The sequence below is a fragment of the Caretta caretta genome, chromosome 25 (assembly GCF_965140235.1).
Source record: "Caretta caretta isolate rCarCar2 chromosome 25, rCarCar1.hap1, whole genome shotgun sequence".
In the NCBI taxonomy this organism is placed as follows: Eukaryota; Metazoa; Chordata; order Testudines; family Cheloniidae; genus Caretta; species Caretta caretta.
In genome coordinates, this window is record NC_134230.1 from 16,503,142 (window position 1) to 16,530,073 (window position 26,932).

A 26,932-nucleotide genomic window follows, 5' to 3' on the forward strand; every position below is an offset into this window, starting at 1 on the left:
GCCACCCCGGAGCTGCTCGAGGTAAGCGGCGCCAGGCCACACCCCAACCCCCTGCCCTGAGCCCCCTCCTGCACCCTGCGCTCCCTCCCATACCCAAGCCCCTGCCCCAGCCCTACATTCATGGCCCTGCATATAATTTACCCACCCAAATGTGGCCTTCAGGCCAAGAAGTTTGCCCATCCATGGCATAGTAGATTCAGAAAAAGATCTGACGAAAAGAACGTATGCAGTCCCTTTGGAAAAAGGAAAAGAGATTTCAGAAAGGATAAATACTCTTGTGTGTCAGCTCTTAAACCAATATTAAATTACAAGGATCAGTAAGAAACCTTCCCGCCCCGCGCCGCAAAAGCAGGTTATAAATCTTTCTTCCCTTCTACTTCTGAAGCACTGAAACATCTGGTACTGATAATTTTTATTTGATAAGCCACTAGCTTGCTGTGTATGGCAGTTTCCGTAGTTCTGTGTTCCACAGGCCATCGTGTAATTATGACGGGAAAGGCAGGTGGTGTAAGCCAGTGCTCTGTAGTACATGTGGTCCACACTGTGGAAGAATTTGAGAGTCCCTGTCCTAGGTGTCTTTGGAAGGTGGCACTAAGTTTAAAGTGCTCTACATACCAGAACTCTGACTCCTATTAGTGAAACCTAAAAACATCCTTGTCTTCCATTAGCAAACCAACCAATGTGAAAACACAAGCACTTCTCTTGCTCGGACTCTGTCATTAACACTGTAAGCATGCTAGCATACAGCATTCTCTGTGGCACAAAGCACAGAATTCTAATGGGATTGGTATTCCTGGCTCATGTAAATATGCCATTCAGAATATTCCTGGGTGTGATTTCGCATAAGGTTGTCCCCTAATAATTGATTTCTACACCTTGAAGTGCACGCTTTTTTTTTTTTTGGCTGGGCTTAGTTGCTAGAATTAGTGTGTTTTAAAAAAAAAAAAAAAAAAAAAGACCAATATGTTTGTATTTATACTTGAATAAAGCTTACATTTCTCTCAGGACAATTGCCAGACTTCAAAATATAAACCACTGCCCTGATGGGGCAATCTATAAACCACAGTACAAAGAAGTGACTCTCCAACTTCGAATCAGGTTTATTGTGAAATCTAAAGAATTGGCGTTCCAAGTGCGGAACAGGGATGAGTAGAAACAGTATGATCAGTCATTTCCCTGTCTTAGAATGAATGATAGAGGCACTGAAACCCTTGAGAGAGGATGGAACACGACAGAAAAAGTAAATTACAAATACACTCAAAGTTTTCTAATACGAAGTGAATGAATGTGGATTGGTGATTGTAGGTTGCCCATCTTTAAATACTGATCATCCTTTGTATAAGATGTATTCTGTACATTTTTCAGTATCTTTTTTTAGCCATTCATTCATTATTTACAATTTCTGAAAATACATCTTCCACTGTGGTGTCCTGAAATGCGCCTGATCTCTTCAAGCCAACAAAGAGGCAGGTATCATGCCTTTATCATGATTTGCATATTTTGCTCAAACAGCAGAGGCATTTTATAAAGAAATAAGCTTCCTTAATCAACACAATATTGAATACATGAAAATTGGAACTTCCTTCCTTATTCCTAACAGGCAGGGCAAAGATCAAAAGAAAAGCTAACTTGCTTAAGGCTTTTTTAACCAGATTTTCCTTGCATTTTACATTCACATTTGTAACATAATAAGATTCTGACATCCACCTCCAGAGATGTAGAGAAGTTCAATTATATATAAATAGTTTACAAAAATGCATCTTGCGTAGGAGGCCTGGTTAAAATTCAAACTGAAAAACCTTCTAGTAGTACATCCAAATGTGCACTCATCTGGGAATATCCCTAGATAAGCACAGGATTCTGTGTGCACTGGGTGGTTACCCTACACTTGTACCAGTCTAAAGTGTCTGTTTTTGAAACTGGGAGCATTGATCATGATGTGAAACATACTCCCTGCAAACTGGATCAAGGTAACAATGCTATAAATGTGAGCCTGCAGCCTTGGAATTGGACCATTGTGGTAGGTTTTACTTAAACTGGAAGTGATTGCAACACAAATATAATGCAGAATTAATTGTTTTGCCTCAAGCCAGTCACTTGCTAGGCAAAGTAGGATCTACATTTGGTGGGTTTGTAGTAACTTCTTAGGAGAGCTATTTTAAATTTTTGGAACACATTTAAATCTACATCAGTCTGTTCTTATGTAAACTTTCTTTGGAGTTGAGGCAGTGGGACATAATTATTTTCAGCAGATTTAAGGATGGGTAGGCAGAGTCCAAGGGCTTAGCTAAATTTGAAAATTGTTTCTTACTAAGGTAGCATGTGAATTTAAAGTGAAATAGATTGATTGTGGAATAAATGTTTACACATGGGGTTAATCAGAAACAGTGAATCTGAAACAACTCCATGTTTAGACAAGCTTGTATTAATTAACTCATTTGCAGCTGATCAGTCTTATTTGTACTGAAAGGCTCACCTTTCCAAGGCGGAGGGCAGTCCTTTTTCTGGTAGTTTAACACTGAGTCTTCACTAGAAACCGTACTGTGGCACTGGGTTGTGACACTGACATGAGGTCATGCGTCACTGTTTCTTACCAAGGGCTAGACACATTGGTTGCCGTGACACTTACAGATGCCTAGACTGGATGCCTAGATTTTCTACAGTGGTTGTCACGTGAGTATGTATATTTGAGAGATGCAGGTTTCCCAGAAAAGGTGTCGGAGGCTTGAAGTGTTTTGGTTCAAGGTGGATAAAAATCTGTTTAAATCAATCCGTGAGTTTTATTTGAATCAGATTTTTTTATTTAAATGAGAATAAAAAAAAAGTAAACCTGTTTAAAACTCAATTTGAAATTATGACAGCGCTGTTAAGGCCTAAATTTACTTCAACAAAATAATGTAAATGTGCTGCATCAGTGAGCCCTCCTAAAACAGCAGGTTTCAGGGTAGCAGCCGTGTTAGTCTGTATCTGCAAAAAGAACAGGAGGACTTGTAGCACCTTAGAGACGAACCGATTTATTTGAGCATAAGCTTTCATGAGCTTCATCGAAGTGAGCTGTAGCTCACAAAAGCTTATCCTCAAATAAATTTGTTAGTCTCTAAGGTGCCACAAGTCCTCCTTTTCTTTTTTCTGCTAAAATAAGTTAGTGTGCTGCTCCTCTATACAGAATATGTGCTTGGGGAGCATCATTAACTTTTGAGGTCAACTCAAGCATTGTAAATAATGTCACAATGTCACATACTGCATTAAGCATCTATAGCTTCAGTTGTTAAAATGGAGTGAACGCTGGTATTAACATTTTTTCAAACTTAAGTACTTTGAGTTTCTGAAGTGCAGAAAAGCTTTTATCTTAATTACTTTTGGCTGCATTCAGCTAATGGGTGTGGAGAGAATACTTCCTTCACTTGGACTAATTCATTCAAAGTTAAGAAACCGAGTGGGACTTGAAGCAGGAGAGCTCGTTTTCCCTCTTCAAATCTAGGAATTAAAATCAGGGGTGAGAGGAAGAGGTCTACTAATTCTAAGATCTTGAAGGACATTGGGGCCAGATTTTCAAAGGCACTTGAAGATGCAGAATAGGGACCTAGTGGGTTTTATAAAGTACCTATACTTAAGCGCTTTTAAAAATCCCACTAGGCCTCTATCTGCAGCTTTAGGCGCTTAAATACCTTTGAAAATCTGACCCCATGGGGAACAGAAACAATCTTCAGTTCACTTACTAAAGTTAATATTTCTTTTCTTTAAATACAAGACATGTTTTGATAAACTTTTTATGTATTCTGCACACTTAAAATAGATTTCTTTAACTAATTAATACAATTTTAAAAGGCCTGTTTTTGTACATTTTAATGGAATTCCAATTTCCATCCAAATGCAACTTGACACAAATCCCAAGTAAAATAATCTATGAAATAAGAAATGCATCATTTACTATTTACTAACATAATGTAAAAATTAAGAATCTGAATAAATGTATTAAGCTACATAAGAATAGCCATGCTGGGTCAGACCAGTGGTCCATCTAGCCCAGTACCCAGTCTCCTGGCAGTGGCTAATGCCAGATGCTTCAAAAGGAATGAACAGAAAGAACAGGGCAGTAGTCAAGTGATCTATCACCTGTCCCAGCATCTGGCAGTTAGAGGCTTAGAGAGACAGAGCATGGGTTTGCATCCCTGACCATCTTAGTTAAGTCATTGGTGGGCCTATTCTCCATGAACTTACCTAATTCTTTTTTGAATCCAGATATAGTTTTGGCCTTCACAACATCCCCTGGCAATGAGTTCCACAGGTTGACTGTGTGTTGTGCGATGGAAATATTTTTTTGTTTGTTTTAAACCTGCTGCCTATTAATTTCATTGGGTAACCTCTGATTCTGGTGTTATATGAAGGGGTAAATAACACTTCCTTATTTGCTGTCTTCACACCAGTCAAGATTTTACAGATATCTATCATATTCCCCCTTAGTTGTGTCTCTTCCTGCTGAGACGTCCTCGTATGGAAGCTCTTCCATACCCTTAATCATTTTTGTTGCCCTTCTCTGTACCTTTTCCATTTCTAAAATCTTTTTTGAGATGGGGCAACAAGAACTGCACGCAGTATTCAAGGTGTGGCCATAACATTGATTTATATAGTGGTACTATGATATTTTCTGTTTTATCTATCCCTTTCCTACCTGATTCCTAACAACGTTAGCTTTTTTGTTTGCTGCTGAATATTGAGCGGATGTTTTCAGAGAACTATCCATGACGACTCCAAGATCTTTCTTGACTAATAACAGCTAATTTAAAGCCCATTATTTTGTATGTAGAGTTGGGATTATGTTTTCCAGTATACATTACTTTGCAGTAAAATGGCAGATGGAATTCAGTCATCTAGTTTTGTGAGATTCCTTTGTAACTCTTAGTTAAGTCCAAAGCAGACTGGAATCTCGAGTAATTTTGTATCATCTGCAAACTTTCCCACCTCTCTCTTCATCCCTTTTTGCAGATCATTTATGAATGTTTAACAAAACTGATCCCAGTACAGATTCCGAGGGGACGCTGCTATTTACATCTCTCCATTCTGAAACTGACCATTTATTGCTACCTCTCATTTCCTGTCTTTTAACGAGATACTGATCCATGAGAGGACCTTCCCTCTTATCCCATGACTACATAGTTTGCTTAATAGCCTTTGGTGAGGGACCTAGTCAAGGCTTTCTGACAGTCCAAGTACACTCTATCCACTGAATCATCTTTGTCCACATATTTGTTGACCCTCCTCAAAGAATTCTAATAGACTGGTGAGGCATGATTTCCTTTTTTAAAAGCTGTGTTGACTCTTCCCCCAACAAATCTTGTTCATCTGTGTCTGATGATTCTGTTCTTTATATAGTTCCAACCAGTTTGCCTGGTACTGAAGTTAGGCTCACTGGCCTGTAATTACCAGGATCGCCTCTGGAACCTTTTTGAAAAAAATTGGCATCACATTAGCTACCCTCCAGTCATCTGGTATAGATGGTGATTTAAGTGATAGGTTACATACCACAGCTAATAGTTCTACAATTTCATGTTTGAGTTCTTTCAGAACTCTTGGGTGAATACCATGGTCCTGGTGACCTATTCCAGGCATATAATTGATAAATGTATCAATTTATTCCAGGCATATAATTGCATAAATAAATGTGTATAGGCGGTGTCAGCAAAAAATACCAAATTTAGCTGGTTGCAAATAAAACATGTTTTAATGACAGGTTTCAGAGTAGCAACTGTGTTAGTCTGTATTTGCAAAAAGAAAAGGAGGGCTTGTGGCACCTTAGAGACTAACAATTTTTTTTAATGGTACTGACCAATGGGAATGAGTCTTTATTTAGGAGAATTAAAAGTACAAATGCAGAACTAGATTGATTTTTTTTATTTAAATCAGTAAACGGAAAACTGATTTAAATAATTTGATTTCAATCTACCCTGCTTTAGTCACCCTAGTTATTCCTTTATCTTCTCTCTCGTTCTCTTCCCCTCCCCCACCTTTTTTCTCTTTCTACCTGAAACTGAGCATTCACCTGAGTTGGATGCAATGCTGGGAAATAAGGAAATAGTGCTAATCTAGAGCATCCTATTAAGTGCTTTCAGGTTAGGTTGTGCGGGGGAGGAAATTGGGGGTGGGAGGGGGAATGAGGTCTGTTTGTTTCCAGGATAACATCCTGCTGGCCTTTTTATCATGCTGCTGCTGGCAGCTGTTCTATATCTAGTGCTGTATGAAACGTCTCCATTTGCGACATGCACTTCTGTATATACAGATAAATTGCTGAAGTCTAAGGCACAGTGTATTATAAAAGCAAATCTCTAAAACTACTAGTTTATAGGTCAGATCAATATGACTCTTTCTTCATTTTTAGTTTTGTGGGACAAACTACTAAAACAGCATCTGTTACAACATACGTTGTCTAAACTGGGAGAAATTTGAATGGATTTATATTCTAGTCTGTACTAATCGTCTAAAACGTGTAGCTCTACAAAAATTGGTAATTGTATAACCTGTTGTGTAATTCGTCAGTTACTTTTCTTTTTTTGGTCTCCCTATCTTTCTAGCCTGGAACTCTTTCAAATTAGTAACAACTACCCAGTCCTTAGCTCAACTCCTGAACTTATTCCAAGCCAACGTGACTTGACTTCCTGTAAAAGAGACAAAAGAAAGCGACCTTCTGCTTCCTTTCCCTGCCTAACAGATTCCATGGCCCATGTGGGAGTCGCTCCTCAGTTGCAAATCCTCACATGATGTTGCAGTCATCAGCATTACCGAAAGACCCAGGCTTCCGTGAAAACATCTACACAGACACTGCAGTCACATGCTGGAGTGTAATTACTTTGATGGATGAAACAAGTGGAAAGTAGTCATCGAGTCAATCAAGCTGCATTTTAATCTGGTTTAGGGAACAATTATCCTCATTTTTATTTGCATGCTGCTAACTTAATTAAGGGATCTTGGTTTCACTGCTAATCTATTTTGAGTCCCTTGTGGGCACCTCATTTTTGCCCTCTGCAGACATAGCCCTAATGAAAACAAGGTTAGTGTATGGAAAGGGAGTGAGAGCGATAGTCACAAGACTGCTCTCATACCAGTATGTTTTGTTTTATATAACGTGAACAAAGCCATTAGCGCTCACTGTCCTCATGTGATGTGACCACTACAAAAGGTCAAGCACATTTATAGTGAAATTACCAGGAGCTATCTATGCATGGGAGTGAAGCAGTTTCAAAATATGAATGAGAAATCTTTTCTGCAGTCAATTTATGTTAGTAATTGAACCTGGCAGAGGAGTTAGCATGTGAAAGAGTTGTTTTATTCCGCTGGCAACTTATTGCCAGGCTTCTGGGGCATCTTGCTTAACCATTCATTGTAAACTTGCTTTTCCATTATTGAAGCAGTATTAATTGGGGCATGTCAAAACAATTTAGTGGCTAAGGCACTGGATTGGGATTCAGGAGACCTTGGGTTCTTTTCCCAGCTCTGCCACTGACCTGGTGGGTGACCATGGCCAGGTCACTCCCCCTCCATGTCCCCACCCACCTTTTCTTTTTTCATTTAAATTGTAAGCTGCTGGGGGCAGGGACTGTCATTTTAGTATGTTTGTAGAATAGTGGGGCCCTGGCATCAGGTTGGACCTGTAGGCACTACTGGAACACAAATATTAAAAGAAATCTCTTGGAATCCCTGTCATACGATTAGGGGAAGATGCCAACCACTGCTTCTCCTTAAAGATATCATAGATACCATAAATCTCCAGCCACTTCCAAAGAAATAACGTGCATAGGAACTTAAGTTTATAGGTGATCTGGTTTTTCAGTGTCGTTAATAAATGCACTTTCCTATGACATGGGCAATTACTGCTATTATTATTATTGCTGTACTACCTACAGGCCAATGAAGAATGGCATCCAGCTGCGCAAGGTGCAGTACAAACAGAGTAGTAGATGGTCCCTGTCCCAAAGAGCCTGCAGTCTAAACAAGACAGATGCTGGGTGGGGGAAAGGTAAAACACAATCTGAACTGCATCTTTAGGGTAGGTGCTGCTCTCCTTTGCTTGGCTTTCCTTATACAAGCTTCACTTTTTTCCTTGTAAGATCTTAATTTTAATATAAGGGCTTCAGGAATGTTGTGTTGGCCTGGAGTGGAATCAACTGTAGGAGGCTTAAGCATGGATTAAGAGGGAAGTCAGATCTGCAAGGGTGAAAAGAGAGCACATAAAGGAACAAGAGCAGATGGATTGAAAAGGATATTTTAGTACATCTTGATTGCTGTTGCTGTGTGAACTTTACTCTAGTAGTGATTACTGCTGAGTGAGACTGAAACCTGATAAGCAAAGGTCACCTCGCAAAGATGGCATCACAAATGAAATATTTATAAAAAACTAGCATTAAGTCTTCCTTTCTGCTTCACTTGGTTCGGCTTACGAGCAATAAAAGGTTATTAGCGCTACTCAAACATGTCACTGTGTGGCTCTGCCTCACTGTAGGTAATAGTCATTGGTGTGCAAAAGTGCCCATTCAGTCATCCTTTGTCTTCCTTTTTATTTAAGTCTGTAGCCGTTTTAACATATTCTCCTGCAAAATGATGTTTCCTCTCTGGCATGCTGGGCGCCACTCCTCCATTCCTAGCTTCTTTTGGGCAGACAGCTCTTGAATTCATACTGGGGAAGGTCTTTAGGAATTTTACTGTGCTATAGGTTGGGCTTTTCAAAAGCATCCATGGGGAATTATGGATCCTACTTTTCCCAGTGTAGACAAGGCCCCAGTCTCTGGTTTATGAAGACTCTCTCTCTTGCCTTTGTAAAGCCCTGTGAGCTGAACAAGTCAGGGAAATAGGTTAGCAAAAGAAGTATTCAAATATGGTTTGTTAGAGGTGCTAACACAGTTTCCCTGTCAGTGTGCACAGAGCCTTAATGATTTCCAGAGCAGGCTGGTTGCTTAATTCTCTTGAATCACTGTCGTCCTAATTAAGAGCTTTAAATAGTACTCTGCCACCAGATGAGATGCTGAATCTACCAGGGATTGCAATTGTCTTGACACAGGGTCACTGAGGGATTCTCAGGGTTAGGTTAGAAAGTAGAAACTGCCTAACTCACTGCTCGAAGTAATTTTAGTTGGTGTCCGGATGTCTTGCCCATGGCTTTGCAGTAATGTCTGGTATTTTACTTATTCTGTTTTGCAATATTTAGCTTTCTTTAGCAAACAGACTGTCTTGGTACCCTATTTTCAAGGACATGGTCACCTCAATTCATGCTGCATACATTGTCAATGGCACAGCAGTGTTCACAGAAAGAATATTACTCTGGTATTCTCTCTTTTTTTTTTAATTGATTCTTATGGTTCCCTGAAGGTTAGTATGTTGCTCCTCTTGAAAATTGCTTGTCTAGAAATCTGCGAGAATTTCAGAGAATTTTTTGTGTGCTCACATATCCCCATCTTCTTTATTGTCTTTGCTTCACATAGATTGAAAAAGAGCTCGTGTCTACATGTCAAGGGGTGGGGGAGGGGGATGAGTGCACCCAAAGGGCACATGGGATATACGTGTCACTGTTCTGGCTTAAGCTAGAAGTCTCCATTAGTTGAGCAATTAGTCTTTTTTCTTAATGCCTTCTGATATGATTCTACCACCCTCTTAGTTTAGTTTCACGGCCTGTGAAACGAACACCTGAAAATATGGGAGTGTCCCGTGTTGCATATGAGGTCAATATTAAGGAGACAGTCCATGTATTTTAACTGAGCAATGCTGTGAACTTAAACAAGCACAGCTGTCATAGAAACAGTGTGTTGTATGAAGAGACTGTTCTTAAGTTTGAAATCAGTGCCCTTCTGGAGAAATCAGTGACATTTGCTCTATGTGCTCTTCTAGGAAACTCTTCTGAAGCAGTCGATTTTATCAAAAGGATTCCTGTTAGGGCAGTTAACTCATGAGATTAACTCAAAAAAATTGTGATTCATCGTTGTTTTAATCGCACTGTTAAATAATAGAATGCCAATTGAAATTAAATATTTTTGGATGTTTTTCTACATTTCATATCTATTGATTTCAATTACAACAAGGAATACAAAGTGCATAGTGTTCACTTTACAAATATTTGCACTGTAAAAATGATAAACAAAAGAGTATTTTTTAATAGTGCAATCTCTTTATCATGAAAGAGCAAATTACAAATGTAAATTTTTTGTTACATAACTGCACTCAAACAAAACAATGTAAAACTTTAGAGCCTAAAAGACCACTCAGTCCTACTTCTTGTTAAGCCAATTGCTAAGACAAGCAAGTTTGTTTACATTTACAGGAGATAATGCTGCCCGCTGCTTATTTACAATGTCACCTGAAAGTGAGAATAGCTGTTCTCATGGTACTTTTGTAGCCAGTATTGCAAAGTATTTACATGCCAGATATGCTAAACATTTGTATGCATCTTCATGCTTCGGCCACCATTCCGGAAGACGTTCTTCCATGCTGATGATGCTCGTTTAAAAAAAAAAAAAAGTTAGTTAAATTTGTGACTGAACTCCTTGGGGGAGAACTGTATGTCCCCTTCTCTGTTTTACCCGAGTTCTGCCATACATTTCATGTTCTAGCAGGCTCGGATGATGACCCAGCATATGTTGTTCATTTTTAAGAACACTTTAACTGCAGATTTGACAAAATGCAAAGAAGGTACCAATGTGAGATTTCTAAAGGTAGATACAGCACTCGACCCAAGGTTTAAGAATCTGAAGTGCTGTCCAAAATCTGAGAGGGACAAGGTATGGAGCATGCTTTCAGAAGTCTTAAAGGAGCAACACTCTGATGTGGAAACTACAGAACCCAAACCACCAACAAAGAAAATCAACCTTCTGCTGGTGGTATCTGACTCAGATGATGATAATGAACATGCGTCAGTCCGCACTGTTTTGGATAGTTATCGAACATAACCAGTCAACGTCATGGAAGCATGTCCTTTGGAATGGTGATTGAAGCATGAAGGGACATATGAATCTTTAGCATATCTGGCACGTTAATATCTTGCCATGCTGGCTACAACAGTGCTATGCGAATGCCTGTTTTATTTTTGAATGCAGGTTTTTTTGTACATAATTCTATATTTGTAAATTCAACTTTCATGATAGAGATTGCACTACAGAACTTGTAATGGGGGAATTGAAAAATACTATTTGTCTTTACAGTACAAATATTTGTAATTTTAAATCTAACGTGAGCACTGTACATTTTGTATTCTGTGTTGTAATTGAAATCAATATATTTGAAAATGTAGGAAACACCCAAAAATATTGAAATAAATGATATTCTATTGTTTAACGGTGTGATTAATCACACGATTAATCTTGATTAATTTTTTTAATGGCTTGACAGCCCTAATTCCTACGTATACTATATATGCTCTCCTTAGTTTCTCATACAAACCTCCTTTCAATGAACTCAAAATCCCATAACATGGTAGTCTGGCCAGTGCCTAAACCTGGGATTCTCAAACTGGGGGTCATGACCCCTCAGGGAGGTCACAACGTGGCTACATGGGGCTTGCGAGCTGTCGGTTCCATGGGGCTGACAGCCCTGAGCCCCCATTAAAATTAAATTCTCCCCCATTTTTATTTTATGGGGGATGCTCACACTTAGAGGCTTTGCTGTGTGAAAAGGGTCACCAATACAAAAAGTTTGAGAACCACTGGTCTAAAAGGTGTGATATTAAAGATACAGCATCAAGGTTTCTGGACCTAAAATCTTGCTTGCTTTTTTTTTTTCTGGTTTTCTTGACCAGAAAAAACATGTACTTATTTGTTGGGGAGGGAAAATCCTTCCGTGTTCTTTTCTTAGTGGAGTCAGTGCCACACGCATGAGAGCAGCTCACAAGAACAAAGTAACCACACATGATGTAAGGGAACAGCTCACATTGCAACGACCAAGGAGTTGTAATTAACAGGGGAGGTGGTGTTAATGGAAGGGGCAATTACCTTAATTATACTATGCAGAGGTGCCCAAACATTGCAGGGCACAGGGACACGTGGCACCTTTCCAGAGCCCCGAGGACAGCACCGTTTTTTTTCTAGCTCCCCTCTTCTGAACGGGAAGTGTCACACCCTGTGTGAATGGATAAACCATACAGACAAAAAAGGAGGACTTGTGGCACCTTAGAGCTGATGCTCAAATAAATCGGTTAGTCTCTAAAGTGCCACAAGTCCTCCTTTCCTTTTGGCGGATACAGACTAACACGGCTGCTACTCCGAAACCTGTACAGATAGAGAACGTTGTGTCCTGGCTTTAGTTTGCTTCTCCCACTTCAGTTCTTTACATGCCTTTACTTTCTATCCCCTCTTCTCTCCTTCCCCATGTCTGCACTCTTTCCTACCCTGATCCATTCTTAATTCCATTTCTTCTTCTCCCCATCTTTTATTCCAGGCGGCCATCAGCTGCCATGCATGACTTAAGGCTGAATGGGGCTTGAATCCAGCAAAAGAGCTCATAGCACAGCTGGCTCCATACCTTGTCAATGCTTTCTTCTCCCCGGGCCTCATGGCAGACCCAAAAGTGTCAAATGGTGGAGCTCATGGATCTTCCCTTAATCTACCCTGCCATCTACCAAATAGGAGGAGCAGCAGGGAGCATAGCATGCTGGGAAATGAAGTCCCAAAATCTCACAGGCCGCACTTCCTAGGCTAGCATTACCTTGGGATGCAGGATGTGAGCTGGAGACAGTTACTTACCAATGGTAATGTCCTTCCTCCATCATGTCAAACATATTAAAATCCATAACTGCAATGCACAGTGGCATCAAAATCCCTGTGCCTACTCTTGTAGGAAGCATCAAATGCTAAGTGCTCACAATGTTCTGTTCTGTTCTTTTTGGTCCTGTAAGTGATCGTCTTACTAAAGTAGGACAATAAGACACAAGAACATAATGGCTGAGCAGTGATGGGACAAGAATCGGTGACATTTGTTCAATGACTTTTGTAATATAACTTGAGGCTGAGCACTTAGACTGTTCTAATCAGGCACTGCAGTCTGTGAGATGAAGAAAAAGGACTCTTTCTATATGAGAAATCTAAGTCAAAGATTCTGAGAAAAGAAATATACTCCTGGTGGTTGTGTAAGTTTGACTGGTCAAAATGAAATCTTCTTCTAAAAATAGAGGCTGTCAATATTAACTGTGAAACATTTGTCCTTTAGAATGTGAAGAAATGTGGGTGTCGCCAAATTAAATCATGTAATCTATGGGCAAATATACACTCCGCATTTAAATTCATAGAAACTTCTTTGTGTGAGAATTCAGCCACCGTTCAATGGTTCAGTAGAGATTGTCATATCAGACACTTGATTTCAACAAAAAGGATTTTGTCCTCTGCAGTTAGTCAGGTTTTTGTCCCACATTTTGTGTGAAGTGCATTCTGATGCATGCTCAGTGAAGAAGAGAAAAACACTCTGGGCTACTTGTCCCAGTAACAGCCTTTTGTTCTTTAACCCCCTGCAGTACTTGTGATGTAACTCCTAGAGAGGCCTGAGTGCATGGTCTGTTACTGCTGTCTCCCTCTCCTACTGACGTGGGTGAAAGTGCAGTTAGTCAGTGGCTTTCAGAACAACACACACACTTCTGCATCTAACTTGCTCACCCTGACTCAAGAGATTTCTCTAACAGTCAGTATTGCAAATTCAACCCTGGTTCTTCAAACCAAACTGGTCTCATTCTGCCTCTCACATTGTTACCAGTAATAAAGGTTCTCTAATGGGAATTTACCCATACACAAAGCTGTGAGCTAACAATAGAATTCAGCAGCTCATTCTTCCAAAACTGTAGTGGATCTGCAGCAAAACTTCGTATGCTTGGCAGTGCTGCTGGCAGACATGACCCAGACGCACATATAGCAGATATGATTAATAAGGAGGTGCCGTTTTTATAGTCACTTCTCTGACTACAGCTGCATTGTAAAGCAACAGAAAATGTTCTCATGAAGGGTCAGAGTTCAAACTTTAATATCTCTTGTATGAAACTGGAAAACTAGCTTTTCTGTGCTTGTGCCAGATTAAAGCAAATGCCAGTTCACACGGGCACATTAAATATTCTGTTCAATTGAAAGGTATTGGGAATTAATACCAAAAAGGCCCTTTTGGAAGATTGTCTGACTCCTAGGTACATCCGCCCACTATAGATATCTCTTAGTCTGGTAAAAATGTTGACATCAGATTACACTGATGTGCACTGGATTGCTTGGCAGCGAAGGGCCATAGCTGCACATTCCAAGACAGACATCTCCTTGGATTCTTCCTGTGAAGCAGAACAGGGGAAGCAATTCCAGTAATTCTGATAGTTCTGGGTTGGCTGGTCCCAGCTCTGCACTTTAGAGTCTGCTTTTATCTGCTGCAACTGACAAACATTTTCCAAAGAAGCAGTAAATGAGAAACCCCACTTGGTGTTAAAATGGAGTAGAGAGAAAACAAAAGGAAAAAGTTTCTAGCTGCTATGATTGTGCAAACCATGTTGGCTGGTTTGGCCGGTCTGACCTTCCACATCACTGTACTCCTGGCAAGCACTCTGTCATTAGGAGCAAAGTGTTCAGACTTCGTATTTTAAATGTAGTGCTGTGGTCATAAACACTCCTTACGAACATACAACGTGCAAAGGATTATCTGTGACCAGCAGAAAACATGCTGTGATTTATACTCTTCTCTCCCCCCTTCCGCCCCCCCCCCCCCCCCAAAAAAAGTCCGTTTAGAGCTGGTGTAGCTGACTGTATATCAGGTTTGTCAAAGCACATGGAAGAAGTTAGTGTATGTTTGGTACTCATGTTCTTGGAGAACTTTTTTATGGGCGTGTACTTCACCAAGGCACATCCAAGGGCTTGTCAGTATTTTTCTTGTTTGCTTAGCATCAGCTGAATGCTGGTTCCCAATAATATGAAGCTTGACTGAGAACAGTTGAGTCAAGCTGGTAGTTTATTTTGCCCTAAACTGAGACATAGGGCTTTTCATATGAAATAAATATTTGTCATAACATCAATTTTTGAAAACTTTTTGCAGGTAGATGTCTAAGCCAGAAGCCTCCTTGCCCAAGTATTTGTAAAAGACTGAATCTGTGATGTCCAAACCTTTTTATTGTGGATTATGTTTATCTATCTAATCTGTGTACTGTATGGGATTGTCATGATTTTATAGAGGAGGCTGTTGCTTACATTTTTATTTTGGAAGCTGCAGAAAATGTGTTAAAGGGGGAAGACTCCACCCTGCACTGACTCTTTACTTACTAAAATATGTTCAATTGCACATCTCTGTGCACACTAGTCATGCGAAGGACAAGTCCCAGAGCAGGCTACCCTTAGCTCACTTATAGACAAAAACCTGAAAAAAGACATGTCTTGAACTGTGCCCTAAAGGTTAACAAGTTAAAGCGGTGCTGGACCAGATGTGGCGAACTCCTCTGTGAAGAGTATCTTGTCACCAAGCATCTGTTTGCCTAATCTTAAAACTGGTAGATGGCCAGCTTCTGGGACAACTCAGAGATGATGACTTCCTGGTTCTTAACCACTTAAGTCTTTATAGATCAGTTTGTAGACTTGCCTACAAAGTAAATGGAAAATATTCTTGCAGTAAGAAGTATCTGGCTCTGATTTCAAGTGAAGGCAACCAGCAGTCACGTGGCTTGTTCTTAAGTTTATGGGACCTGTCTTTTATTAAATGGTTAAGCCTCCACAGTTCCCACTGACTTCAACTGTGGATCTGTGGGTACTTCTGCAGATCAGGCTCCTGGTACCTTGTCCAGAGGAACCAGCCCTCCTAGATGCTTTGGAGGGCTGTATGTAGACGGTACCTACAGCTATCCAGTACCACATAGGGGCTTTGGTTCAGCACTGATCTAGAGGGAACACTGTTGCTTACTAAGCCACCAGTATTGATTCATGTAGCACCCTGGATATCTCTAATCTCGGTACTGACCAAGCCTAATCCTGATTAGAGTGGGATATCCTAATGGATCACCACTGAAAGCACAATAACTTCAGGCTAGTAGAGAACAAATAAGCTTTTGGGTACTACTAACATTTTACTGTAACAGAGTAGTTGGAAAAAACATGTTTTTGCTACTTTGAAGTCTTTCTGAGAGGGTCAGCTATCCTGGGATTTCAGTAACATTTTATCACAGCTATGCTCCTCCTGAATTGATACTTAGGCCAGAAATACCCTTACTCTGTTTTCTAGTACCTGTAGTGCAATATAATACAGAAGCCAAGGTTTCTTCCAGTAAGTATTTAATAAAAAAAAAGCTTTTATAGGCATATTGTGCCAGTGAAAGTTTTAATGGTTCCGTTACCTCGAGTATTTACCAGTAGTCTTAGCATCTCACGTAGCAATGACTGAACAAAAGATTGTTATGCCTAATCATATAATGAGGATATTATAACTTGTGGTTCTGATGTCATTCCCAGCAAACTCACTTTCCACAGTCAACTTAAAATCCTATGAAACCAAACGCCTTAGCCTTTCCATTCCTCTCATACAGAGCTGTGCAAAGTTTCAGTAAATATGCCCCCTCCCTTTTTTTTCTTGTGGTGTATTTATTCTCCAGAGCTCTGACTGTCCCAGTGCCATTTGTAAATCAGTGCTATAATAAGAATGATGCGCTCTGGTGTATTCCTCACAGTAGTTGCTTTGACTTATTTGAGTGTTGTACAGGGTATTTTTATATTCTCTCTTTAATATGTGGCTAACTTGCTTTGTAACAGTATGATCCTATTTCTAGGAGAGAATAAATTTGTGGAGCTTTTTTTTTTGTGAAAAGCAAAGCATTCAGCTTACAGATGCTGAGCAAAGATACTTGACACTTAATTCTTCAATGCCTACATACCATGTAAAATATTTTTTGCATAGATCTGCTATATATGAGGGTAGCTGCTTTTTCTGATAAGCCAAATTGGTTTGATGTAAGGAAAGATGTGTTTTACAGACCATAGATAACCTTTGTCTTCCAGCTACAGTGACATAAACAGATATAGCTTAGTTTTTGCTGTGTTACTATAAATGGCATGTTACTTACCTGGGTATTTCTCTTCACTCCTGCATCAAGTCCACCAAAAAAACACCTGAAGAACAGCAATCTCATTCAGTGTCTTGAATCACTGCCTTCATCCATACATTCCCTCTCCCCTCCAATTGGTAAAATGATGCCAAACTTTTCTTAATCTCCCAAACGCCGGCTACTCTAAGGGCTCATGAGTAATGATGTGTTAGCATCTAAAGAATAGTGCAGGCAGGCATTGCCCTTCTTCCGCAAGGGTTTGGCTTCAAAATGTGATGTGCAGTCTTAGGCCATTTTGGATCCATCACGTTCTTGGTGGATAGAGAACGGTCTTGTTATGTTATGCCTGGTGTATGTTTCTGTCCAGTTTTACATTGTACGCAAGTTCAGGTGCAATGTAGTGCTAGGCTGCTGCTTGGCTGCTGAAGGTGAGAATTTTGCAAATGCATGACACTTAACATTGGCCTCCATTTAAGACCTTCCTTGTAGGGAAGAAAAACAAATGTGGCTACTACACTTGGCGGGGTTTTCCCCTCCTGGTGCACTTGCTCATCTTCAGAAAACAAGATTCATTTCAAAACCTCTCCACCCACTCGGAGCATGCACAGGAGCTGCAGAGCAGCGAAGGAAAGATGAAATTTTGTTTTTGAGCTGGTGCCAATTTAGATCTGGGACAAATGACTCTAAGAGCAGCGTGGAGCAGAATTATTAATTTTAGTAGGTGGTGGCAGCTTTGTATTTTTAATGGCTTTGTAAAATCTCCTACTTTTCTCTTTGCATAGTACACTTTTTTTAACTTGCCTCCCTTCTGTACAAATCACAGACCTCTTGATTCTCCTAATGTGTGTATACATGTTCAGTCCAGCACATTGTTCAAAGCTTTCTTCTTCCCACTTTTCTTTTAATGTCTCAGAGGTACTTCCACTATTTCCCAACTCAGGTCAAGTAGACTATGAAAAAGTCAAGGGAGGTTTCCTGATGTTCAGCCTAAACTTCCTTTTCCTTAATCTCGTCCTATAACTCTAGCAGCGCCCTCTTGTACCACTCTAAAAATTCCCAAATTCTCTGTCTCCCTGCTTAATGTTTACACATGACAGATAGTTGCAGAGTTACTATCAAGCGCCCCTCTCCTCTTCCCTCCCCTCCCCTCCCTCCCCCAATTTTCAACCTCCATGGTGGCTGAGCCAAGCTGTACATATTCAGCTCTCAATCTGTCCACTTAAATCAGTCCCTCCTTTTGGGCTCCAATTCAGGACAGTATTTAAGCATATGCTTAATTACGATCTTGAACAGGGTTGCTTTCCTAAATCAAGGTATAATGACTTATGCAGGATCATTTTTGGAACTGTGGTGTATCAAAGTGAGAAGTCTGCTTGAATGTAATAGGCTAAATAGTATAGAGCTGCCTTTCTGGGATGCAGTACTATTTCTTCTTCCTAACATGGATTGTCGCCTTCTTCCTAAAATGGATTCTTTTCTGTATATACTATTATCCACTTCTGTGTTTTGCTGTACCTCCAAATGTCATTGCAGAACACCAAGACTAAGTTTTTGTAGGACTTTCAAAGAAAGATCCTATACATCATTTAGTTATACCATTGTATAGAACTGTCCTAATAAAATGTTTTGCAACATGTATCTAGGACAGGTTATTAAAAAATCAACACTAATTCATTGTTACTTCCTGTTCAAAATATATTACAGTGTGGTAACTGGCTACTGCTAACACTCTGGTGTCTGGCAAGTACTGCTCTTAACAATAGCATGAACACCTGTAGCTCACAAAAGCTTATGCTCAAATAAATTGGTTAGTCTCTAAGGTGCCACAAGTCCTCCTGTTCTTTTTGGGAATACAGACTAACACGGCTGCTATTCTGAAACCTGTACAAATGTTCCTTTACTTAAAAATTACTGCTCCTCTTCAACATTTAAAAATAACTACCCAACCTTCTTTGTACAGTGTATCTATCTTCATAAAGACTATTACCCTTTTCCTTTAGGCAGTGTCACAGATTTCTTTGGTTACAGGTTACACGTGCTGTTACTGTATGTATTGCTCAAAGGTCATAAATGTCCTTAGCTTTAAAAGCCCTTATGCAAAAGATGGTTTAATATTTAGCAGACAGAACTATTGAGCAGTTGTGCAGTTTATTATATCCCATGAGCAAGTCTGCAAGCATAATTCAGGGAATTTACTGAATCAGAGGGAAAAGGAGGAACTATCCTGCTCCTCTCTGCAGTATGGATTCTTGAGCACCATGGATGAAATTCAGCCCTAGACGCTAATAAGCCCTCAAAATAGTACTTCTAAGTGGGACATAAGTGATTCATATTCCTTGTAATGGCCCTCTGCACATGGGCGAATTTCACCACAAAATTTGGTTGTATAAGGCACAGGGAAAGTAGCTGAGAATAAACCACAAGCGATCAAAAGTAGGAAAATTTAAAGCAAGTGTTACTCCGGTACTAGAGGGGAAGCATTTTTTATGTCTGGTTACACAGCATTGCAGACTGTGTGGCCATAGCAGTGTTGTAGTTTTTGTCTCTGATCTGCAAGGCACCTGTTACTGCTGAGCTACCACGTTATAGCCATTACTACTCAACTCACAGGCCTCTCTAGCATATTCCTTTTGCTCTTTTCCCTTCCCTCCCAGCCAAAAATGTAATTAATACTGACCAAGACCCTCTAGTTCTGCAGTTGTTCCAAAGGACAAGGAGAATGAGGAGGAATGCTGTGGCCTGATTTTCAAAGGCTCTGAGCACATGCAGCTCCTATTAAAATTAGTGGGAGCTGCAGGTACTTAGCACTTTGTGCACAAGTGGCCTGATTTTCAGCATACATTATCCCTTGACTGAAATTAACTAAAATGCACACAAGGGAAGATGTTAATGTTGAAAGTCTTGCTCTGCTCTCAGATCCTGACTATACATCCTTCCAAAATCCAAATCCTTCAACTTCTTGAAAGCAAAGACTTTTAGCACAGGTTAGGTATTAGTAGTCTAGCCTAAATTATGTAGTGGAGCATTTATAATATAACTAGCTCTTACACCATGGACTAATATTAAAAACCCTGTGGGGTAGCTTCAGATCTTTAGAAAAACAATCAAATTTATCTACTCAGATGAGGGAGCTGTGTTGGCTGGTTTCAGGAAGGGAGTAGATATGATGTTAACCACTCTGATAGTTCACTTCATCCGATGAAGTGAGCTGTAGCTCACGAAAGCTTATGCTCAAATAAATTTGTAAGTCTCTATGGTGCCACAAGTCCTCCTTTTCTTTTTGTGAATATAGACTAACACGGCTGCTACTCTGAAACCTGTCACTCTAATTGTGTGGCTTTCATGCATGGGAGGACTTGTAGGTATCTGGGAGGTGGCTGAAATAGGCAGCCCATGTTGAACATGCATGCAAAACGGAAGCCAGCAGTTGCTTCTGTTCTTGCATTTACGTGATTAGTTACAAAAGAGCTCCTGGGTGGTGAAACCAGGTAGTGACTTGTGCACGTATTCAGCTTCATGCTTTTGCTGCTCCTGCTGATTTTAAAATATATATATATATATATATATATATATATATATATATATATATATATTGGATAGACGTATAACTGCTGTAACACTGAGAAGTACCTGGTGGCACGGAGTTCAATAATACAAAGGTTATGATTGTGTGAAAATGCATTGTCACCAGAAGTCCCCACCTACCTGACACCAAGGGCTTTTTAATGATAAAATGAAAAGGGAGGGAGTGTTACTTTTAACACCAGGCCTATCTGCAGTAGTATATGTGCTTTAATCTTACTCTTTTCTGTGGAATCTTCAAGTTTACCATGTAATTTTGCAAATAATCATATTCTAGTACAATTCCAAATCTGTATTTTTTTTAATTCTTGTTTCAGAGTAGCAGCCGTGTTAGTCTGTATCCCCAAAAAGAAAAGGAGTCCTCCTTTTAATTCTTGTGTCTTAAGTGCCCTGATGCTGTCTTACAGAATTTCATATTCTTGCTAGCAAGTAACATCTTCTTTAATGGAAAGGAAATGGAGCTATAGACCTCTTAAGATGTAATGTCCTCCCAGAATCCTTTGCCAGTCTCTTGAACTGCTCCAGTTTCTAAACATTTATGCAAGTAATTGATCTTATAGATGGGGCAGTTGCTATTGATCCACATGGGCTTTTTCCATATATTATCACTTAAATTGATGCTAATGTGTAAATTAGTGCCCTGAAAGAGGAAAAAATCCACTGGATAGCTTAAAAGGAACTCCATGGAGCTGAAGCTAGAGAATAGGTCTGATTTGTGTAATTGTATTCCTCTCCCCATCTTGTAAATGTGCTAATCCCCCTTTTCTCCATGGGCAGTGCTGCCAGGAACAGAGCTTATACTGCTTCCCAGAAGAGGAGAGAAACACATGTTTTTGGGTAAATATTCTAGTGACCTTGCATAATGGCACTCAGTCCTGTATTTTTAGCATGACCTCACCTGTGCTTACTGGCTGATTAAATCAGGCAATGAGCATTCATTTCAGTCAGTAGCTACATTGAGATCTCTGATGTCAGCAGTAGACTAGCCTCTGATCTCTCATGTCAGACTGGGGTAGTGCCATTCGAACACTTTGGGCTTTATCTGTAAACGCCAATGCCCATCTGTACACCTTTCAACAGTCTTGTATCAATTAACGCTCCCTTTCCCTCAACACAGAAGCTCTTGTTTACATCAGAGAAAACTGCTTGGCGTTTTTACAGGGGTTGCACAGTTGTAACTTGGCAACCATGTTAGTACACACTTTCACTGCAAAGATGGTTCTACACGCTCCTCTCCCGCTAGCCACATGTATAAAATAGTCAGTTTGCTGTCTGCCCCTTATTCACTGAAGTCCTTGACTCCTCAGTTCAGAATTGCAAGCCCTTATTTGCTTTCTAGAATAACAGGAAATGATATTTTTCCAGCTTGCTATATGTGAAGTCACATATCTTCAGCATATTGACTAAATCCTTAGAAAGCTATTTTTTCATCCTATCTATCCTAAAAGTCACTTGCTTATTTTATTTTGCTGATCTACTAATCGAAATCATAACTAAACCCAAAAAATCAAACTCAAAGCAACAAAATAAATGATGTCTGAAATTCACTAGTGTCTGGATCTGGGGGACCATGATGGAAAGCAAATACCAAAGGCAGGGGTCCTCAAACTATAGTCCGGGTTCTAGCCTCTATTTTAATCCAAGAACTGTGCATCAGACCATATACCCGTCAACCCCAAAAGGAAAAGTGATAGCCAGCCTCAGATACTCAGTTATTGCTTGGATTCCACTCATCTTGAAACTCTTTTTGGTCAGGGGTGTAAAAAAACACACCCCTGACTGACATACTTTTTACCAGCAAAAGTGCTGGTGTGGACAGTGCTATGTCAGCAGGAGATCTCTCTCCTGCCAGCAAAGAGCAGCTACACAGGAGACCTTACAGGGGCACAGCAGAGTCTAAATTCAATAGCCGAGCCACAGGAGATCTTACAGGGGCTCTGCTATTGAATTTAGGCCCTGCTGTGCCCCTGTAAGGTCTCCTGTGTAGCTGCTCTTAATTGCAAGTCCTAAATTGCAAGCCCTCTGGGATGGGATTCTCTAGGACAGTGGTTCTCAAACTTTGGTATTGGTGACCCCTTTCACAAAGCAAGCCTCTCAGTGCGACCCCCCTTTATAAATTAAAAACACATTTTAATATATTTAACACCATTATAAATGCTGGAGGAAAAGCAGGGTTTGGGGTGGAGGCTGACAGCTCGTGACCCCCCCCATGTAATAACCTCATGACCCCATGAGGGGTCCCGACCCTCAGTTTGAGAACCTGTGCTCTAGGAGGTGTTCAGTGCCCAGTGCCATGGAGCCCTAACCCTAGATGAAAAGGAGGACTTGTGGCACCTTAGAGACTAACCAATTTATTTGAAGAGCTGTAGCTCATGAAACTTATGCTCAAATAAATTGGTTAGTCTCTAAGGTGCCACAAGTCCTCCTTTTCTTTCTGCAGATACAGACTAACACGGCTGCTACTCTGAAACCTCACCCTAGATGAAACACTTGGTTAGAATATAAAATATTTGCTATTAGGAAAATAGACTAGGTTAATTTCACTTGCTGGTCCTCATGCATGAGCACTGTGCTGCAGCGTTTGGGCTGTAAACGCTGCGGGGAAATGTTTAAGCCCAAACCAAAATGCAGGCACGTCTCTTGCGTTTGTTAAATCCTCTTAAACAAAAGTGAAATGGGGGTGAGGTGGGGCTTATCTTTACCTGACACTGTCCCTTTAAGGCTGTGTGCCCCAACCCGAAATATGGCTCTGTCTGCAGAGATTCTTGCAGTGCTCTCACCGTGTATTGTTTGTCACACCATAGAAATTTGGAGGTTTAAAAAAAATTACAGCACTCAGGAAAAATTTCAATAGCTCATTCAGCTGTTGAGCTACTGATGCAGGAAGTGTAAAAGAAAAATGGAGCCTGCTTTGTTCTCCCGAGACAAGAAGTAAAAGCCATCAGCCAACAGCCACTCTCTGTTCCAAAAAAGCATGAGGTCATTGTTAAAAGAAATAACCACCAAATGAGCGTACACTCAGTTACCAGTCTCCGTCCCCCTCCTCCTTTCCTGAAGCACCAGCCTTGCTTTGGGTTAAGACTGGTGCTAAGAATCAGTTCAGTAACATGTGCATTACCTCATGTCAAGTCCCGCTCTGCTTCTCTAGTTGCTGCCAGTGCACTCCTGGCTGTCATCCAGGAGCAGTGTGGGAAGAGCACTTTTTTCCTCCAGGGTCAGTGCAGGTCAGTGATCTACAAGCAAGGATTTTCTTTGGAGACCTGTCCTCGCTTTTTAAAAAAAAAAACCATGTTAGGAGACACTGTGATTTAAAAATAGTTTTAACATGTATAAGAAAAGCAGATTGAATCCCTATTGTTATTAGAGAGACGAGGTAGGTGAGGTAATACCTTTTACTGAACCAACTTCTGTTGGTGAGGGAGACAAGCTTTCAAGCTACATAGAGCTCTTCCTCAGGTCAGGCAAGACCTGAGTAAGAGAGTCACAGCTAAAGACAAGTTCAAACAGATCGTTTAGCATAAGAAGTTAGCACATATTCTAAGTTTCAGAGTAACAGCCGTGTTAGTCTGTCTTTGCAAAAAGAAAAGGAGTACTTGTGGCACCTTAGAGACTAACCAATTTATTTGAGCATGAGCTTTCATGAGCTACAGCATCCGATGAAGTGAGCTGTAGCTCACGAAAGCTCATGCTCAAATAAATTGGTTAGTTTCTAAGGTGCCACAAGTACTCCTTTTCTTTTTGCACATATTCTACGGGACCATTTAGGGTGAAGTGGTTTGTTAACACTTCTGTAGTCCTAGGACAAAAGGGGGGTTAGTGGGTTATAGATGGTTGTAATAAGACATAAATCCAGTGTCTTTCTTAAGACAATGATTTTTAGTGACTAGCAAAGTTATGAATTTAAGCTTCCAGGCTCATCTTTTGAAAGTGTTTCAGAGTAACAGCCATGTTAGTCTGTATTCGCAAAAAGAAAAGGAGGACTTGTGACACTTTAGAGACTAACAAATTTATTTGAGCATAAGCTTTCGTGAGCTACAGCTCACTTCGCCGGATGCATACTTTCCACAGTATGCATCTGATGAAGTGAGCTGTAGCTCACGAAAGCTTATGCTCAAATAAATTGGTTCGTTTCTAAGGTGCCACAAGTACTCCTTTCCTTTTGAAAGTGTTGCGCAGGTTTTTTTTGAGGATGGGTAGGTCAGATACAGAGTGATAGCTTTGTGAAAAGTGCTCACCCACAGGTGATACGGTGTTTGTCTTTTATCATCTTCCTGTGTTAGGATTATTCTAGAGAGCGTTGTGATTGTCTGGTTTCACCCACATAGTTGTTGGGGCAGTTAGTGCACTGTATGAGGTATGCCACATGTTGACAGGGATGTGTAGGACCCATGGATCTTGAAAGGAATGCTGATCATTGTAGCAGTGGAGATATGTCCGCAGGTTTTGCATGTGTTCTGGCGGGGTCTGGTGCTGCTATGAGTTGGTGTGTCCTGGTCTGTGGGGAGCTTGTTTCTGATGATGAGGTTGGGGGGTTATTTGAAACCCAGAAGAGGGGATTCAGGAAAGATTTTGTTCAGGATGGGGTCCCCATCGAGTATGGATTGTAATTGTTTGATACCCTGTATGGGTTCCAGTGTAGGGTGGTAAATGACAACTAGGGGTGAAGGCGGTTTTGAGTGTGTTAAGGTGTATATCCAAGACCTTCTCCTTGGAGCATATTCTGTGATATCGTGTGTGGCTGTAGATAATAGATTTCTTGGTGTGTTTGTGGCGGTTACTGGATCTATGAAGGTAGGTGTGGTGATCAGTGGGTTTCTTGTGTATATAGTTGTCTGTAGCGTTCCATTGCTGAAGCTGATCATGATGTCCAGGAAGTGGATGCTGGTGTGTGTGTGTTCCAGGGAGAGTTTACTGGACAGGTGGTGGTAGTTGAAGTTGTGGTGAAAATCTATGAGAGTTTAACACCTATGAAGAGGATGTATCTCAGGTATATAATTGGTTTTGTGGTGCATTTGGCGAGAAATTCCTATTCAAGGTGGCCCAGGAAGAGGCTGGTATATTGGGGAACCATCCTAGTACCGGTGGCTGTTCCCATGGTTTGGACAAAGTGTTTTGTTGTTGAATTTGAAATGGTTATGGGCAAGGATGAAATGGATGAGTTTGGCAGTGTGTTTGGGGTAGATATCTGAGGGCTGTCCATTGTCTTGTAAATATTTGAGGCAGGTAGCTATGCTGTCATTCTGAGTGGTGGTGGTGTATAGGGAAGGATTGGTGGATAACCTACTGCTTTGGCTATCTTTCAAGCGATGCAGGACACAGTATCTACACGGTTAGTCTCCAAGGTGCCACAAGTACTCCTTGTTCTAGTATCTACACTGAACGACAGGAACTTCAGAATCCAGTGATTCGGTATGCTCTTCCTGAACCACAGATCTGTGGATTGTTTTGTTTTTGTCTGGAAGGAGCGTTGTGTTCACTCTGTGCTACCCTTCTCCTAGCTTGAATTGTAGGTAGGAGTAATGTGCTCTAAACAATGTTCTGAGGAAGCCATTCCTAGATGTGAGAGGATTTTCAAATTCCCCAGAGTAGTCCCAGCAAGCAGCAATCAGGGCCAGACTTTCAAGTGCCCCATATCCTCAACTATGGGGCAGATTTTCCAGAGTTAAACTCCTGTTTGGCCCTTAATAAGGGTCAAATTTTCAAGAGCTCAACTAATCTATCCACTTATATTTGTATCTAAATGGAAGCTGAGCTCTTGAAAATCTGGCCCTGGTTGTGGGGGCTCTGCTATTGAAAAGCTTGGCCCTAAGAATGTGTTAAGAAGGTAAAAGTGGGTGGGTTTATGTACATACTGTAGCATTATTTGATGGTGCCTCATCTCAGACTTGTTCTGAGCTATAAAACTGGCCTGTCCCCTCTATTGAACACTGCAAAATTAAGATGTTTTAAAATGAGAATTAGTCTTTTCAGGGTGTTAATCCTAACTAGCCACTGAGTCAGGCTTCCCCATCCTAGCTTTTAAACTACTAAGCTATATGCTTCCCTATAGTCTTGATGCCTTTTTAGCTTGTGCCCTTTGTATCTGCAATTAGAATGTAAGAGGGGAAAGGGAGGGAACAAGGCTGAATTTGCAGGTACCCTTTTTCTGTAATTCCCTGATGGTTGTCCCCTGCTGGGCACAAATGAAGTATATAGAACCTACTTCAGACTGCCAGACAAGATTGCTTTTATAGTGTAGTGCTGATGATGAAAGCAGTGCTAGGTCATTGATGCAGAAAGATGTTCACATGGGGGACTGGCTTTTATGTCTGAGTGTGTGAGTGTGCACACTTCTAC

At 40.6% G+C, this 26,932-nt stretch overlaps 1 protein-coding gene across 46 annotated transcripts in view; it reads left to right on the forward strand.

Annotated features, from left to right (window-relative positions):
- Positions 1 to 26,932, forward strand: part of GNG7 (G protein subunit gamma 7) — a 128,444-nt gene that overhangs the window by 76,901 nt on the left and 24,611 nt on the right. For 2 of the 46 annotated variants that reach the window (XM_075123282.1, XM_075123264.1), the window contains one exon: positions 21,374 to 21,433. The exons of the other annotated variants lie outside the window; for them this stretch is intronic. Coding sequence is in view for 1 of the 2 variants with exons in the window: in XM_075123264.1 (XP_074979365.1) it covers positions 21,374 to 21,433 (60 nt within the window). In the remaining variant the exon portion in view is untranslated. The remainder of the gene's footprint in view (positions 1 to 21,373; positions 21,434 to 26,932) is intronic. 46 annotated transcript variants of the gene reach the window in all.